The sequence below is a fragment of the Belonocnema kinseyi genome, chromosome 1 (genome assembly GCF_010883055.1).
Source record: "Belonocnema kinseyi isolate 2016_QV_RU_SX_M_011 chromosome 1, B_treatae_v1, whole genome shotgun sequence".
Taxonomy (NCBI): domain Eukaryota; kingdom Metazoa; phylum Arthropoda; class Insecta; order Hymenoptera; family Cynipidae; genus Belonocnema; species Belonocnema kinseyi.
This window is the reverse complement of record NC_046657.1, coordinates 73,948,046-73,966,388: the sequence shown is the minus strand read 5'-3', so window position 1 is coordinate 73,966,388 and position 18,343 is coordinate 73,948,046. Positions and strand designations below refer to the sequence as shown.

Genomic DNA, 18,343 nt, shown 5'->3' with positions numbered 1-18,343 from the left:
CAATTGAATTTTCAACCAACAAAATTTATGTCTACCATAAAAGATGAATTTTCAATTAAAAAAGATAAATTAAAAAAATTAAATTTTCAGTTAAAAAATTAATTTTCAGTCATAGAAAAAAATAACTTTCAACAAAAAAAAGTCACTTTTTAACCAAAAAGATACATTTTCAATTAAAATAATTATACTTTAACTAAAAAATGATAACTTTTAACAACAGACTTTGACTTTCAACCAAGTGAATAAGTTTTCCAAAAAAGGAATACTTAAAAGTTTAAGTAAAAAAAATTAGTTTTGCATAAAAAAATTTAAACCAAAATTATGACATAAGATTATGAACATAAACTTAAAATTATGAAATATTTAATTCGAATAGTAATATTTTCGGCAAAAAAAACTTCCAATGAAAAATTAATTTAAAAAAATAGTTACATTTTTCAACGATATAATGAATTTTTAATCAAAATAATGAATTTTGAGTTCGAATAGTTGAATTTTAAACCAAAAAGATTAATTTTCCAAGAAGAAGATTAATTTGTACCAAAACAGACAAATTTTAACAAAAAAAAAAAAACAATTTTTCAACAAAAGTTGAATATTTAAATATTAAGTTAAAAAATTAATATTTAATTGTAAGAGATACATTTTTAATTAAATTAATAGAATATTAAGCCAAAGGAAAACCGAATTTCCACTCAATAGCTCTTTTTCCACCAAAGAAATTAATTTTCAATTAAAATTACGAAATTTGTATCCCAAAAAAGATAAATTCTTACAGAAAAATGTACTCATTGATATTTAAACCAAAAATATTAAAATTTTAAATCAAAAACTGTTGAATTCTACCAAAAAAGACCATTTTTCAGAAAGAAATCCCTGCCATTTTCGCTAATCGTGAATAGCGACTGAATTTTTCTTCCAAAATTCAACTACTGAGTTGAAAGTGGAACTATTTGTTGATAATTCACTTTTTCTTGTTGATAAATCATCATTTTACTTGAAAATAATTTTTTTTGGTAAAAATTTAACTATTTTGTTATTAAAAAATGTATTTTTTGTTACTAAAAATTTGTTTATTCTATTTGTTAGAATTTTTCTGTATTATATGTGGTAGAATATTAATGTTCTAGGTGACTAATTCACTTTTACGGCTGCAAATTCCACTATTAGTTTTAAAATTTCATTAAAAATTAAAATATTTACTAGAAAATTCATATATTTTGTTGAAAATTAGTTTTTTTTACTGAATTTTAATTTTTTTATTTAAAACTTAACGAAATTTTTGATCAAAATTTTATTTACTTGTTAGGTTGAAAATTTATTTTATTTGCTTTAAAACTTATTTCTCCAGCGGAAAATAAACAAATAAACAATAAAAAAATGAACAAAATTAATAATTTTGTTTAAACATAGTTGTTTTCGTTGAAAACTAGTTTTTTTTAAATAAAAAATTAATTTTTTTCAACTAAAAATGTAACTATTTTATTATTTTCCTATTTTTTTTATAGACATTTACTCTTTTTAATGTATAGAATTCCTGAAAAGAAAACAAAGAATCCAAAATTCAAATTTGAACAGCCACCATAAAATGTTCCTATTTTAATTTAAAAAAAGATCTCTTTCTTATACATTAATCTGATTATTAGACGTCAAATAGGATTTTAAATTTGATTTTGAACTAATTTAAATTTCTTAAATTTTAATCTTTTTTGTAGAAAATTCATTTGTATGGTTAAAAATTTAATTATTTATTTTTAAAAAATGTATGGCTTAAAAAATTATTTCTCTTACTGAAGACTTAACTATTTTATTTTCGTTAAAATTTGACCTTTACTTTTGAAAATTGATCAACTTTAGTAAAAAATTGTCTTTTTTGGTAGAGCACTAAACTTTTTGGATAACATTTAATTACTTTAAATAAAAAATAATTTCTTTGGTTAAAAGTGAGTTTTTAAAAATTGAAAATTCATTTTTTTAACTAAAAATTTAACGATTTCATTTTTTAAACTAAAAATTTATGTTTTTCAGTTGAAAATTCATTTCGTTGGTTGAAAATTAAACTATTAGATAAAAAATTTAATTTATTTTCTGGTAATTTATCTATTCTATTTATGGTTAAAATTTATTTTTTCTTGTTGAACATTAATTTCTGTAGTAGAAAATTAACCATTCCATTTTTTTCAAATTGATCTTTTTCAGTTAAAAGTTCAGTTATTTCGTTGATAATTAAACTATGATGTTAAATGTTATGTTAATGTTATGATGTTATGATTAAACATTAATTTCTAGATTAGAAAATTAACTATTCGATTTTTTCGCATTTATTTTTTTTTAGAGGAAAGTAAATTTTTTTCATTCATAATTAAATTATGATGTTAAATAAATAATTTTTTGGTTGAAAAGTATTTTTTTAAACTGAATATTTAACAAATACTTTTTTTTACATGTATCTTTTTTCGTTTTGAATTTCATTTTTGTCATTCAAAATTATACTATAATGAAAATAAATATGTTTTAGTTGCAAATTCATTTGTTTGGTTGAAAATTTTAAGATTTTATTAAAACTTTGTCTTCTTTAGTAGAAACTAGAACAATAATTTTTTGAACTAAAAATTATATTTTTCAGTTGAAAATTCATTTATTTGGTTAAACATTAAACTATTTTACTAAAAATTTAATTTCTTATCTGACAATCTATTTTATTTTTGGATAAAATGTCTCTTTTTATTGAAAACTAATTTCTATAGTAGACAATTAACTATTTCATTTTTTCAATTTATCATTTTTAGTTAAAAGTTCACTTATTTCTTTGATAATTGGACTATGATGTTAAATAAATATTTTTTGGCTGAAAAGTAGTTTTTTACGGAGTATTGAACAAATCCATTTTTCAAGGTATCTTTTTTAGTTTAAAATCCATTTATTTGTTTGAAAATGTTAATATTTTATTAAAACTTTGTCTTATTTGGTAGAAACTATTAAAATATTTTTTTACAAAAAATTTATATTTTTTAGTTGGAAATTCATTTTTTTGGTGGAAAATTAAACTATTTTATTGAGAATTTAATTTCCTATCTACAAATTTATCTATTGGATTTTTTATTAAAATTTGAATTTTTTAAAAGTTTCTCTTTTTCGTAGAGCACTAACCTTTTTGGTTAAAATTTCATTTTTTTAATTAAAAAATCATTTCTTTGGTTAAAAATGAGTTTTTAAGAAATTTAAATTCATTTTTAACTAAATATTTAACTATTTCATTTTTTGCCTGAATTTCGTTTATAGATAGACATTTAATCTTTTTGATGAAATTTCATATCATTGTTTAAAATTTTTAACTTATGGTTTAAAAATTCAACTATTTGGTTGCAAATTTATTTTTGTGATTGAAGATTCATCACGTTAGTTAAATTTTGTTATAAAATGATTTAATTATTGTATTTTTAACAAATTAAAATATTTAAAAATTATTTTAATTCTTTAAATTAGGGAATTTTCTAGTTCGGATAATCTATAATTCGGGAATTTTCTGTCGGAAATTTTAAATTTTGGTAATATTTATAAACTGCCGGGAATTTTCCAATTCGGCAATATAGTGAACTGTTGAGGAATTTTATTCTTCTGGAATTTTATCATAGAACTGAAAAATTCCGAAACATAAAATTCACAACACTGTGAAATTCACAAATTGGAAAATTCCAAAACAATACAATTTCCCAGTAATAAAATTCTGGAATAATAAAATTCCCGAACAGTTTATAATATTACCGAACTTAAAAATTCCAGAAATTTCCGAATAATAAAATTTCCCGAACAGTTTATAATATTACCGAACTTGAAAATTCCCGAAATTTCCGAATAATAAAATTTCCCAAATCTTTTATAATATTAACGATATTGAAAATTTCCGAATAATAAAATTCTTCAATCATTAAATACAGGAAAAATAAAATTCCCAAAAAGTTTATAACAATAAAGAACTTCAAAATTCCCGAATATGTAATGAAATTCCCGAAAAAAAAGTAGGACTAAAAAATCTCTAAAATTAAAATTCACGACACTATACTTTCTACATGCGAAAATTCCCGCATACTAAAATGCGAATGAAAAATCCAGACAAATAAAATTTCCCACAGCAAATGTCAAAATTATAAAATTCCGGAATTTAAACAATGTCCATTTTTTTATTTATAAAAATAATGAAACTATTAAAAAATAAAAATTTTTATTGTTTATATTCAGTAATTTTCTACTTCTGATAATTTACAATTCAGCAATTTTCTCCCGGGAATAATTCTACGGAACTTGAAAATACCGAATTTGTACTAAAATTCCCGTCAGAAAAGCAGGACAACTAAAAAATCCTGAAAATTAAAATTACAGACACTACAATTCCCGATTTGGAAAATCACCGAAAATAAGATTCCCGAATTAGAAAATTTTCCAAAAATAAAGGGTTACCGAAAATGTCCGAATAATAATTAAAAATAAATATAAAGTAATGAAACTATTAAAATTAAAATTTTAATTGTTCATATTCTGGAAATTATCTGGTTCAGATATTATACAATTCTGCAGTTTTCTGTCGGGAATTTTCAAATTCGGTAATATAAACTGTCGGGAATTTTATTATTTGAGAACTTTCCAATTTGGAAAACTGACGAATTTTCAACAAATTAGTTCATTAAAAAAAAAGTTTAACTAAAAATAAAGTATTTTAATTTTTCACTTTTATATATTAATCTACAACCGAAAAAATACCAATTTTTTTATTTGGTTGTATGTATTTCTCTCTTGGTAGAAAATTATTTATTTAAAAATTCATTTTTTTGTTAAAAATATATCTGTTTTGTCAAATAAAAAATTTCCTGTTGAAAACTAATTTAACTGAAATTAAAAAAAAAATGAAAATTCATCTCTTTGTTTGAAAATATAACAATTTTAGCAATAATTTTAGTTAAAAACTAATCTTTGGTCCACTAAAATTTTTTAAAATAAGAATTGAAATATTTAATTTTCGGCTGAAAATTCGTTTTTTTTTTGGCAGAAAATAAAACGTCTTGGATCTTTTTTTTTGGTTGAAAGTTCATGTTTCGTTAAAAAAATTGTGTTCCTCATTTCTTAACCATTTTATATAAAAATTAATTTTCTTGTTTGTAGATAGATAATTTTAGTTGAAAATGCATCTCTGGCTGAATCAACCAGCTTCATAAACTTTCATAAACGTATCTATTCCTCTGGTTAAAAATTTGTTTTCTTTTGTTTAAAAATGTTTAGATTTTTAGTTAAATTTTTTTTTACGAAAAGTTAATAGTCTTCTTAAGTTTAACATTCTCATTTTCGATTGTAAATATATTTTTCTGTTGTAAAAAAATATTTTGTTTCCGTTGAAAACTAATTATATTAACTCAAAATTCATATTTTTTAGTTGAAAATTGGAAAAAATGAAAATTCATTTATTTGAAAATATAACACTTTAAAAAAAAATCTTTCTTTTTTTATGAAACTTAATTCTTTCTGTTGAAACTTAAATATTTTTTCGAAAATTCTTATGTTTTGTTGAAAATTCGACTCGTGTTGAAAATTAATTTTGTTTTTTAAAAATTAATCTTTTTGGTTGATAATTATGATTTATTTCCTTGAATATTTAACTATTTCTTTTAAATCAGTTTTTGATTGGCTTAAAAATATATGCTTTTTAATGGTGAAGAATTAATTTTTTTGTTTGAATATTCATTTGATTTGGTGACAAATTTATTACTTTTGTTGAAAATTTAACTATTTTGTTAAAAATTCTTTTTATTTCTGTAACAAAATTAATTTTGTTTTTAGTGAAAAATTCCTCTTTTTGGTAGAAAATTATTTTTCTTCTATGAAAGTTCATATTTTTGGTTAAAAACTAATCTTTTTTGTTTGAAAATGCAGCTGTATGGTTGAAAATTCATCTAGTTTGTTAAAAATTCGTTTTTGCTTTTTTCTGAAAATTAAATTTTTTTTTATCGAAATATTTAACAATTCCATGTTTCCAAATGTATCTTCTTTAGTTAAAAATTCATTTCTTTCATTGATAATTGAACTATGATGTTAAACAAATATATTTTTGGTCAAAAAATTTTTTTTTTTAACATAATATTTAGCAAATTAATTTATTTAAGTATTTTTTTTAGTTATAAATTTCATTTATGTAGTTGAAAATTAAACTACAATGAAAATCAATATTTTTTTGTTGAAAATTCATTTGTTTAGTTGCAAATTTTAATATATTTTATTAAAACTTTGTCTTCTTTGGTAGAAACTAGAAAAATAACTTTTTAAACTAACAATTTATATTTTTCAGTTGAAAATTCATTTCTTTGGTTGAATATTAAACTATTTGATTAAAATTTTAATTTCTTACCTGAAAATTGGTATATTCTATTTTTGATTAGAATTGCATTATTTTGGTTGAAAGTTAATTTCTATAGTAGAAAATTAACTATTCCATTTTTTCAAATTTATCTTTTTAGTTAAAAGTTCATTTTTTCGTTGATAATTGAACCATGATGTTAAATAAATAATTTTTGGTTGGAAAGTTTTTTTTTAACTGAATATTTAACAAATACATTTTTTAATGTATATTTTTTAGTTTTAAATTTCATTTATGCCTTTGAAAATTGAACTATAATGAAAATAACTATGTTTTATTGGAAATTCATTTATTTGCTTGAAAAACGGACAAAAAGTGGTAAAAATGGTCGGGAATTGGAATTGGAAAGAGCACAAAAAGGTCAGCAAATTTTGAAAAGTCAAAAAGTTGGAATAAGGACAAAAGGTCAGATATTTATTGTCACAGGACAAAAAAACATAAAATAAATAAAATTTAAAATACAGAACACAGTAAGTTGGAAAAGTACGTTGGAAAACAGATAACATTTTCAACAAATTAGATCATTTTTCAAATAAAAAAGACCAATTTTTAACTAAAAATAAAGTAGTTAATTTTTCAGTTGAATATATTGATCTTCGACCCGAAAAATACCTATTTTTTTAAATACTCGAAAATGTGTTTTTGGTTGAAAAATGAATTCTCTTCTTGAAAATTCAAGTATTGTTTTCAATACTTTTTCTTTGGCTTAAAAATTTATTTTTTATATTCGAAAAATCTTTATTTTTGTCTTTGAAAATATATTTTATTTTAGTTAAAAATTCGTCTTTCTTGGTAGAAAATTGTTTATTTGAAAATTAATTTTTTGTGGTTAAAAATTGGAATATTTTGTTAAAACTTTCTTCTTAAAAATGATTCTTTTACAAAAAAAACTTAATAATTCCAATTTTAATTAATACTTTATCTACTTTCGTTTAAAATTCACCTATATTAATTTATTAAAAATTTATATATTTTGTCACAATTTATTTATTTTTTCGTTGAAAACTAACTTTATTGAAAAAATATATTTTTTAGTTGAAAATTTATTTCTTTGGCTGAAAATATAACAATTGTGTTAAAAATTCTTTTCTTTTCTTGAAAATTAATCCTTTTTAGTTAAGAATTCATTTCTTGTTTGGAAATTAATTTTGCTCTATAAAAATTAATCTTTTGGTTGACAAAAATAATTTCTTTTCTTGAACATTAAACAATTTCTTTTAAATTAGTTTTTTATTGGCTTAAAAATTTATTCTTTTTGATTGAAAATTCAAAAAGTTGTGAAAAATTTATCTTTTCCAGTAGAAAATTATTGTTTTTATTTGAATATTTATCTAATTTTATAAAAAAATTCATTCTATCGGTTGAAAACTTAACTATTTTGTTAAAAGATGATTTTCTTTATATACAAAATTAATATCTTTGGTTAAAAATCAATCTTTTTTTGTTGAAAATGCAACAATCTGGTTGAAAATTCATGCTCTCAGTTAAAAATTCGTTTTTATTTTTCACTAAAAATTAATTTTTTAAACAGAATATTTAACAAATCCATTTTTTTAATGTATCTTTTTTAGCTATAAGCTTCTTTCTGTCTTTGAAAATTGAACTATAATAAAAATAAATATGTTTAAATTGGAAATTCATTTGTTTATATTTTTCAATTGAAAATTTATTTCTTTGGTTGAAAATTAAACTATTTTATTAGAAATTTAGTTTCATATCTGAAAATTTATCTATTCTATGTTTGCTTAAAAATTTCTTTTTTCCTGAAAACTAATTTCTATGGTAGAAAATTAAATATTCCATTTTTTCAACTTTATCTTTTTTAGTTAAAAGTTAATTTTTTAGTTATAAATTTCATCTTTATCGCTGAAAATTAAATTACAGTGAAAATAAAAATTTGTTAGCTGAACATTTTAATATTTTATTAAAACTTTGTCTTTTTTGCTGGAAACTAGAAAAATAATTGTTTAACGAAAAATTTATATTTTCCAGTAGGAAATCCATTTATTCGATTAATATTAAAGTATTTTATTAAAAATTTAATTTCTTATCCGAAAATTTATCTATTTTATTTTTGGTTAAAATTTCATTTTTCCTGTTTAAAATTAATTTCTATCGTAGAAAATTAGTCTTGTTTTACGAGGATTCATCTTTTTGGTTGAAAAATTATTTGGGAATATTATCATTCGGGAATTTTCAAGTTCGGTAATATTATAAACTGTTTTGGAGTTTTAATATTTGAAAATTTTATCATTCCAGAATTTTCTAATTCGGGAACTTTATTATTCGAAAATTTCATAGTATCAGGAAATTTATTTTACAAGTTTTTTTAGTGACCCTTTATTATTCCTGAATTTTGTAATTCGGGAATAATTTTACAATTCGGCAATGCTATTATTCAGGAATTTTATCAGGCGGGAATTTATTAATTTTCGGGATTTTTCAGTCGTCATTAGAAAAAAAATCCGGTCATTTTAAACAATTATAAATAAGTGGAAAAAATTGAGTTTTCCCTATAGAAGTTATTAGAATTTTCTCGTAATAATAAGGAACATTCTGTAAATCATATACTACGTACAAAAACGTCGTAAATGGAATGTTCCAGAAATTTCGAGTCCATTTTTCTTAAGCAGATAAAATATTAAAAGTACACTGTAGGATTATTATACATGCGGCAAGTCATATTTTTTAAATTAGATAAATAATAATATAATAATTTTGAAGAATTGTTAGAAAGTAGAAAAATTTTTGTCATTCATCTAGAATGTTCAGGAATGTTCTATGAGGAATCTTCTATAAATCATACACAACGTTCTCAAATAAAATAAGATTTTCTGTAAAATCCATAAGAAAATGTTGGAATATAAACAGAGTTTTTCTTGTAAAGAAAGAGTGATTAGTGTTCTAATTTTAGATGTTTAATCACTTCAATGATAGCATTAGGGATTGTCCATATATTACGTAAGACGTTTTTCTGTTGTTTGAATAAAGACGGAAATAATATTTTTATCAAGTTGAAAAGGACACAGCGATATAAACAAAAGAAAAATGTCTTACGTAATATATGGACGATCCCTTAGTTCAATTCGAATAACACCTGTTGCCGAGCAATTCCGATAAGCCCCGAATCTTCTCGAAGAGTTGTTATGACAATCAGCTGTTTACTTAAAATTATTATCTTATCTGTCACAACACTAGAATATCCCAGATTTTTTAAATATTACAGAAAATGATGAAATTAAAAAAAAAAAACATTTCCAAACCTCAATTTTATTAAACTTTTCGACAAATTCGAATTCCCGAAAACTTAACCTAAAAAACTAAAAATAAAATAAAAATAAATTACGAACCTTCATTGGTGGATTGGCAGCATGTAAATTGACTCACAATCAAAAAAATGCTTGGAAAAAGAAGTTTCGAGAATTTGTCAGTAATCAGAAAAAAAAATAAAATGAGGATCAACACTAAAACGCAGTTTACAGTTTCACACGCACACTGACTCTCGCGAGTAGCGGCTGAATTAGTTGTGTTTACCAGCCGACAGGTGGCGGCAGCGATTTAATCCAAATTTACGCGAAAATTCAAATTGTGTAAATGAAAATATTATTCTTTTTATACAATTGAAAAACAAAAGTTTAGAGTTTATTCATGAAACAAAGTGGGTCAAGTTTTTTCACGTAGTTCTGAGTATCATAAATTTGAATTTTCAACTTATAAAGAGAAGTTTTGAACCAAAAATAAAAAGTTTAATTTTAAAACAAAAAGATGAATTTTCTTAAAAGAAGATTAATTTTCGCCAATGGAAATTAATTTTCAACGAGAAAGATGAAATTTCATCGAAACATGGAATAGATACATTTTCAGGTAAGAAATTAAAGTGTCAGTAAAAGAGTTTAATTTTCAATGAAAGAAGTGAATCTCCAATTGAAAAATATAAATTTTTAGTTAAAATTTGTTTTTTAAAGTTTCTACCAAAAAGACAACGTTTTTATAAAATATTACCATTTTCAACCAAAGAAAAAAGAGTTTTTAATCATAAAGGTGAATTGTCTAACAAATCATTTTCTAACAAAAAGACGAATTTTCAAAGATAAAAATATTTATTTTCATCATGGTTAAATTTGAAGGACAGAAATTAACTTTTAACTAAAAAAAAACATTACAAGAATGGATTTGTTAAATATTCAGTTAAAAAAATTGGCTTTCAAAAAAAAATTTATTTAACATTATAATTCAATCATTCACGAAAGAAATGAATTTTTTTACTAAAAAAAGATAAATTTGAAAAAATGGAAGAGTTAAATATTCAGTTAAAAAAATTAATTTTCAGCGAAAAATAAAAACTAATTTTTAACTGATAGCATGAATTTTCAACCATATAGTTGCATTTTCAACCAAAAAAGATTAATTTTTAATCAAAGATATGAACTTTTAAAGGAGAAAAATAATTTTGTACCAAAAAGACGAATTTTCAACTAAAAAATATTAATTTTTTATAGAAAGAAAAATAATTGTTAACAAAATTGTTATATTTTCAGCCGAAGAAATACATTTTTAACTGAAAAATATAATTTTTCAGTAAAATTAGTTTATAACGAAAATGTTTCTTTCACAAAATAGATCTATTTTTAAAAAAGAAATTAATTTAGTTAAAGTTCAAACGAAAAAAGGAATATTTTTTACTAAAATTGAAATAGTTAAAATTGCTGTAAAAGACTCATTTTCAAAAAGAAATTTTCAAAAAAATATTTAAATTTTTAACCAAACAAATTAACTTTCAAATAAATAATTTTCTACCAAATAAGACGGATTTCTTACCTAAAAAGAAATATATTTTCAAAAGAGAAAATAATGAATTTTCAAATATAAAAAATAGATTTTTAAGCCAACGAAAAACTAATTTAAAAAATAGTCAAGTTTTCAAGAAAAGAACTCTTTCTTCAAACAAAAACGAATTTAAAAAAAAAAGTTATTCTTTGCGTCTAAGATTAATATATTCGACTGAAAAATTAACTACTTTATTTTTAGTTGAAAATAGGTCTTTTTTTATTTGAAAAATTAACTAATTTGTTAAAAATTTGTCAATTTTCCAACTTCCTTTCCAATCTACTGTTTTCTGCATTTCAAAATTTATTTACATTATATGTTTTTTGTCCTGTGATAATAAGTATCTGACCTTTGTCGATATTCCAGATTTTTCTGATTTTTTTGTTTTGTCATAATAAATTTATAAACTTTTTAACCCTGTTCCAACTACATTTTCAACTCTTATCTCACTATCTTCCATTTTCCGACTAATTTCAAACCTTTCGATCCATTTTTATCCCTTTTTCAACTTCTTCTGACTCCAAAATTTTTGAAACGTTTTCCCTTTAACATCGTTTTCTGATTTTTTGTTACCTTTTAAATTGATTTCTGACCTCTTTGTTCCCTTTCTAAATGTATTTATAAACATCATCACATTATTTTCTCTTTCCCGAAACTTTTGATCCCCATTTCAACTTTTTCGATATTTTTCTTCTCTTTATATCCCATTTCTGATCTCTTTCTTCTTTTTCCAACTTGATTTCTAACGCTTAGTTTACTCTTTCCTCTTTACTGTATATAAACTGTGTATGTTTTGATTTCAGCCCACAAAAAGAATACTGAGCACATCTATTTTCTAACTAACAGTTTATTTTGTATTTTCATGAAATTCCAAAGTCTAAATTATACATATTTCACAGAGAAAACTATAAGAATTGTTTACCCATTTTGAATTGCGCTCCAACTGCGGCCAACCAGCGCGCAGCCACGCAAGCACAGCCAGCCAATGATGTGACAGCAGCAAGGTGTCCCTAAAATTAGTTTGCGCATGCGCCAACCAGCGAGACTATAAAACTGAATGCGCCGTCCGAAACAAAACAGTATTGGTGTGAACACCAGACAAAGGAGTACGTAAGTAAATTTACAGAGCGATTTTCGAAAAAGCTTTTTTGAATCTCCGGAGAAAAATCAACCAGTGAATTATGTCCGAGGAGCATTTCGACGAGTACGAGCACTTCAACTACGATTATGAAAAGCATATTTTCACCGGCCACAGCGGGAAACAACGAAGCAAGCTAGAAGCCGAGCAGCACACAAACCACTTTGATCCGTCAGGCCATTGCAGAAAGATAGTTACGAAGCTCATGAATGCCGAGCACAAAAAACGACACGTCGAGAAAAGGAAGTCATAAACAGGTTGGTTCGAAAATTCAACTTTATAGCCTCTTTTACTCCATATATATTTTTTCAAGGTCACTTTTGTGTCGTATTTTTTGCGTTGTAGAGTTATTCAAAATGGCAGTCTCACCTGTCTTCTAAAGTTGCTTTTTAAACTCGTTTTTGGTAATAAAAGACACTCTTGCTGTAAAAAAATGTTTCAAATTGAAGAGAAATTAGTGTAAAAAATTCTCTTGTGTAAATGCTTTCGGGCACTTCCATTGATTTTGAATATAATAAGGACGCAAAATAAACTCAAGGTTGCTCTTTGCTTCCATTTTTTTCCATTACAATCTCTTATCAGCAGGAATATGACTAATGTTTTGAAAGTTCAGAATTCTAAAAATAATAAAAATTGAGGGGGGGGGGGTGTATGTTTAGATTGGAATATGCTTCTTTGTTTGCATGGAAATATCTAGAATGTTGTGCGCGCTTCGATGTTGAATGTATTTTTTTTTATTGATTGTGTGTTTTAATATTCATAAAGTCTTGCAACACGATAAAAAGAAACTTCCTTTTGCTTTTATATTACGCTTTTAATTCTTTTTCAGTACTTCTTAGTATTTTCCTTAGCATTTAAAAAACAGGACAATAGGGGTTTAAGGTATTTCCGGAGTGGTTAAATTTTCAGCGTAAAAAAAATCAAGAAAATATTTTTTGTATTTTTAACTGGAAACGATGAATTTTCGAGCGAAAGAAAGAATAATTAAAAAGGGTACATTTTCAATTAAAAAAATCATTTTGCAACCAAAAAGATTAATTTTCACACAACAAAATTAATTTTCACGAGTCGAGTTTTCAACAAAACGTACGAATTTTCGAAAAAATATTCAAGTTTTAACAAGCCAGAAATAATTTTTGAACAGATTTGTTATATTTTCAAAGAAAGAAATGAATTTTCATTTTTCCCCCATTTTCAACCGAAAAATCTGAATTTAGTTTTTGGTCGCAAAATATAATTTTTTACAAAAGATGAAAGGATTTGCAATGAAAAAGAAGAATGTTAAACTAAAAAGGGCTTCGATTTTTACAAAAGATGAATTTTTAACTAAATATCTAAACATTTAAAAAAAAAAAGGATTTTTTAACCAAGGGAATGAAGTTTCAATCAAAACTTTAGTATTTGAATTCTGGGTTAAAAAATTATTGTTGGACCAAAGATTAATTTTTAACGAAAATTATTAATCTTTAAAAACAATTTAACTAAAGAGTGTAACTTTCAACTGAGATAAAAAAGAACTAAGAAGTTTAATTTTCTACCAAAAATAAGAAATTTTGAACCGGAAATAGAATAGTTGAATTTGCAATTAAAAAATGTAATGTTTGACCAAATAGGTATATTTTTAACTAAAATATTGGATTGTTGGATTAAAAATTTGTTTATTATACAATTTTTAAAACAGAAAAGAATATTGTTTTTCTTAGTAATTTTGCCAAAAATTGTTCAATTTTTGGTCGCTAATATAATGTTTCATGAAATTCATTTTTTAATCATTTGTGAATTTTTAAGTAATTTCCGATTTTTTCAGAACATGTGTTAAATTTACAGTTTTTTCAGTTAAAAACAAATTTTAACAACTAAAACTAATTTTCAAAAAAAGATGGTTAATTTTTTAAAAGAAAGTGATGAATTTTCAACTAGGAAGATTAATTTATACAAATATAAAATTAATCTTCAAATAAAGAGGATCACTTTTCAAACCAGGATTATGTTTTTAAATTATTAGTTAAAAAAAAAAAAAATGTTAACAAAAGAGTTTAAATTTTCAACCGAAACAAAATGGATCAAAGAAGCTTCATTTTTTTACAAAAAAGAACTATTTTTCGTCCAGAAATAGAATATTTAACTTTTTATTATAAAATTTAAAAAAATTGAATCAAAAAAGTTTAATTAAACCAAGAAATATAAATTTACAACAAAACGAATAAATTTTTGAATTTTTCTAAAGTGAGAAACTAAATTTCAACAAAATAATTTAATTTTTGAGTTAAATAATTAATTTTTATCGAAATAAAATAAAAATAATTCTCAACATAATAGTTAAATGCAATTTAAATTAACTTGAAATTATGAAATTGAATTGATTGAAAGTTCATGCTTTTTTATTGAAAATTAAAGTTATTTTTTTTCCGTTTTCCTCCTTGGTTAGGAGTGAAATTCTTTTGTTGAAAACTTATAACTTCTCATATTTCATTTTTTTATTAGAAATTAATCATTCTGATTCATACCTGAACTACTTAAGTTGGAAATTCATAATTTTAGTTGAAAATTAAACAGCTTGGTTGAAAATCAATTTTTTTAAAATGAAAATGCTACTGTTTCATTTTTGGTTGAAAAGCTGATATTTTTTAGTTGTAAATTTAATCTAATTTTGAAATCGAGAAAAAAATTATAATAAATAATATGTATTTACGTCTTTTTTTTGCCGTAAATTCATATTTTGTGTAAACATTCACCTTTTTAAATGTAAAAAATACAATTCTTTCTTTCGTGAATGTTCGATTTCATGGTTGAAAATTCGAATTTTCTTTAGTTTTGTTTAAAAATTTAACAATTATTTTTTTCTTTCACTCTTAAAAATTCGACTTTAGTTATACCTACCTCCTAGAATAATTTTTTTGAAAATGGAAATTAATTGATTTTCATGAGACATTTTGAAACGATGAATTTTCAAGCAAATTTTGTTTGGAAATAAGACTGCTTGGTTGAAAGTTAAAGTATTTTGTAAGAAATAATAAATTCAACTTTTTTTAGTTTAAAAAAAATCTATTCCAGTTTGAAGGTTAATCATTTATTATTAGAAAAATTTATCACTTTGGGTGAAATTTTCAACTGAATATTGCACTATTTAATTTTTGGTCGATAACTGAATTTTTAGAAAAGGCAATTTTTTCCCCTTGGAATGCAAGATATTTGAAGGAAGTCAAAAAATTAGATTTAATTAAATAAAAACATTTATGTTTCCCTGCTTTTTATTTCACTCGATCATTAAATAATCTGAAATACAAGTTTTTAAGACAAAACATTCGCATTTCCTCGGTAACAATCGAGAGGAAAAAACCAATTATAATAAATTTTAGGTATCAACGACGAAGATTTTTTTAATTTTAGGAAATTTTTTTTTGCAGGAATCGAAGCTGACCCAGCAGAATAAAGTACTGGTCAAAATTTTTCATTGACCGGACATCTGCCGGGATTTAGCAGGAATCGTATAAAATGGCCTCAAGAAAGAAAAAATAAATAAAAAAAAACATGCATTTAAGTATTGATAATTTTTCGTTTTAAGGAAATCATCCACTGCATCCGTAGTTTCATCAATCAACTGTTGATGTTATTGCATTATGGATTGCATTATTTTAACATAAATTTTCAATAAATTAGAAAATTTGCGTGCCCAAGTACAACTTTCTTTGTATTCTTGAGTTCGCATTTTAAGGCATTAGTGATAAATAAAATAATTAAAATAAATAAATAAAATAGAAGTGATTATCTGAAGGTGCTGCTGCTTGTGGGATTTTCAAGTAAATTATGCGTGCTAGGATCTTTTCCTAAAGATCTTGTCCTTTAATTAGTCTAGAGGTGTGAAAAATCAATAAAATCATGAGTATAGTGTTGTAAGTTAATCAAAATATAATAATAAAGCATTTTAAAAATATTCTACGTTTTATTCTTTTTTTACCAGCGGACGCAAAACTGAAAATCCCAAGAACGTCTTTGGGACGTTCCCAGGACGTCCTGTGTCAGCCCAATCAACGCCTTTAAGGTATTTCTCTACTCTGCGTCTCATGTCCCAAAGACGCCTGTTTTTTTTATGCATTTGTATTGAATAATTGATAAAAATGGGCGGGAAACGATTACAACAATGAGATAGCCAATTTAAAAATGCAAACGATAAAAATATTCCTTTTTTTTTTAAATTACGTCAGAGGAAAAATTGATTCGCCCAAATAGGTTCATTGGTATAGCGTGAAATATTGTTTATTATTCAGTAGAAATGATTTTTTTAATATTGATAAGCAAAGTATTGATGGAAAATTTTGAAACTGTGCGGTATTAGGAACTTGTATCGGTTCATAGGATTTAGAATACTTCTACAAGCAAAATACGGCAAAGAAATCCTTACATTCGGCCAAATTGGGGATTTAACTTACTAAATTAAGAATTTTTTTAAATTCATCTTTTTTAGTTGAAAATTCAACTTTTTGGTCGAGGAGTCTTGAATTTGATTAAAAATTCGTCTTTTTGTATAGTATTTTTTTTAATGTGTTTTTTTTTTTTTTTTAGTAACCGTGGCGGACCGAAGGAACCGAATGGAGCCTCTACAAAGTACCCGCAAAGACCCCATTCGGTTCCTTTTTTAAAAACTCGAAAAACCAGCAAAATTGTTAAAATTACCTGTAGAAGGTCACAGAATAATCGCAATAGTTTTTTTGCAACAGTAAAAAGCTAAAAATATGACATATAACGCCTGTTGACTGCTACACTTCAAACGCATCGTCTGTAAGTAGCAGTCAACAGGCGTTATACGTCATACATTTTTAAAAACTTTTTACCGTTGAAAAAAAATATATTGCCATTATTCCGTGATCTTCTATAGGGAATTTTAATTAGAATCACAATTTCAGCAATTTAAAAGTTGATTTTGCTTTTTTGGGAGTTTTTAAAAAAAGGAACCGAACGGGGACCCAATGGGGTCTTTAATGGGTACTTCGTGGAGGCTCCCTTCGGTCCGCCAGGAAAAATATTCATTTTGTTTCAAAATTGATAGTTTTGATAGAAAATTTCACTAGGTTTTAAAGTTAAACTGCTTTCTTAAAAATACAATTTTTTCTTTATTGAAAATTCAATTTTTTGTTCAGAATTCTTGAAATATGTTAAAAATTCGCCTTTTTTGGTAAAAAATGAACCTTTTTGCTTAAAAATGCATCCTTTCTTGGTTGCAAATTCATGAATTTTGTTAAAAATTTGTTTGCTTTTTACGTAAAAAATTAATCTTCTTGGTAAACAATTTAACGAGATTTTAAATTAAAACTTCTTTCTTAACTCGTAAATGAAGCAGATCCAAAAAATAACACAGCTTACACTTGGGGTCTTGTGGACCCCAGCGTTTTTTAACTGTTATAAAAGGTTCAATTTTTAATATTTTTGTTTATGCATTTTTTGGGGATATTCTTTAACATCTCTTATAAAGAATCAAGTGGTATATGAAGTTTAATTTTATTTTGAACATTTCAAAAAACAATGAAATTTACGAAGGACTCGAAAAATACGCGGTTTTGACAAAAAAAAAGATTTAAATTTTTAATATTTTTGATTAAAAATTGTGGTTTGTATACATGAAATAGTACTCTTTAAAAAAATATCAAGTTTATAAGCCTAACTTTAAAAAAATGTATTTTTACAGAGCCCAATTCGGCGTGCATCGTAGTTTTATATTTGTCCAAACATGGTCTGGGATCCATTGGACCCCCAGTGTCGATTAAGGGTTAAAAATAAAATATAAAAAATTCTTTCATTCTTCAAAATTCAATTTTATGGTTGACAATTCTTGAATTTGGTTAAAAGGTAATTTTTTCGGTAGAAAATTAATTTTGTTGTTTCAAAATTAATCTTTTTGTTTAAAAGCTGATCGTTTTATTAAAGAATTTAACAACTAGGTTTTAAAGTTGCACTACTTTCTTGGTATTAAAAAATAA

At 23.7% G+C, this 18,343-nt stretch overlaps 2 protein-coding genes across 4 annotated transcripts in view; one reads left to right on the top strand and one right to left on the bottom strand.

The window, feature by feature from the left end:
- LOC117176338 (phytanoyl-CoA dioxygenase, peroxisomal-like) overlaps positions 1–12,282 on the bottom strand; it is a 153,270-nt gene extending 140,988 nt beyond the window's left edge. For 2 of the 3 annotated variants that reach the window (XM_033366581.1, XM_033366600.1), the window contains exon 1: positions 9,754–9,908. The gene's annotated coding sequence lies outside the window, so the exon portion shown is untranslated. Of the gene's footprint in view, positions 1–9,753; positions 9,909–12,152 lie in introns of those variants that run through there. The other variant, XM_033366587.1, reaches the window with a different exon arrangement.
- A 15-nt stretch (positions 12,283–12,297) lies between these two features.
- On the top strand, positions 12,298–16,302 carry LOC117176362. The gene is made up of 2 exons (XM_033366609.1): positions 12,298–12,625; positions 15,776–16,302. The coding sequence occupies exon 1, from the start codon at positions 12,412–12,414 to the stop codon at positions 12,619–12,621; it is 210 nt and encodes a 69-aa protein (XP_033222500.1). The 5' UTR covers positions 12,298–12,411; the 3' UTR covers positions 12,622–12,625; positions 15,776–16,302.
- Positions 16,303–18,343: the final 2,041 nt, after the last annotated feature.

Coding starts and splice junctions, on each gene's coding strand:
- LOC117176362 (XM_033366609.1), top strand. CDS start 12,412: ATGTCCGAGGAGCATTTCGACGAGTACGAGCACTTCAACTACGATTAT.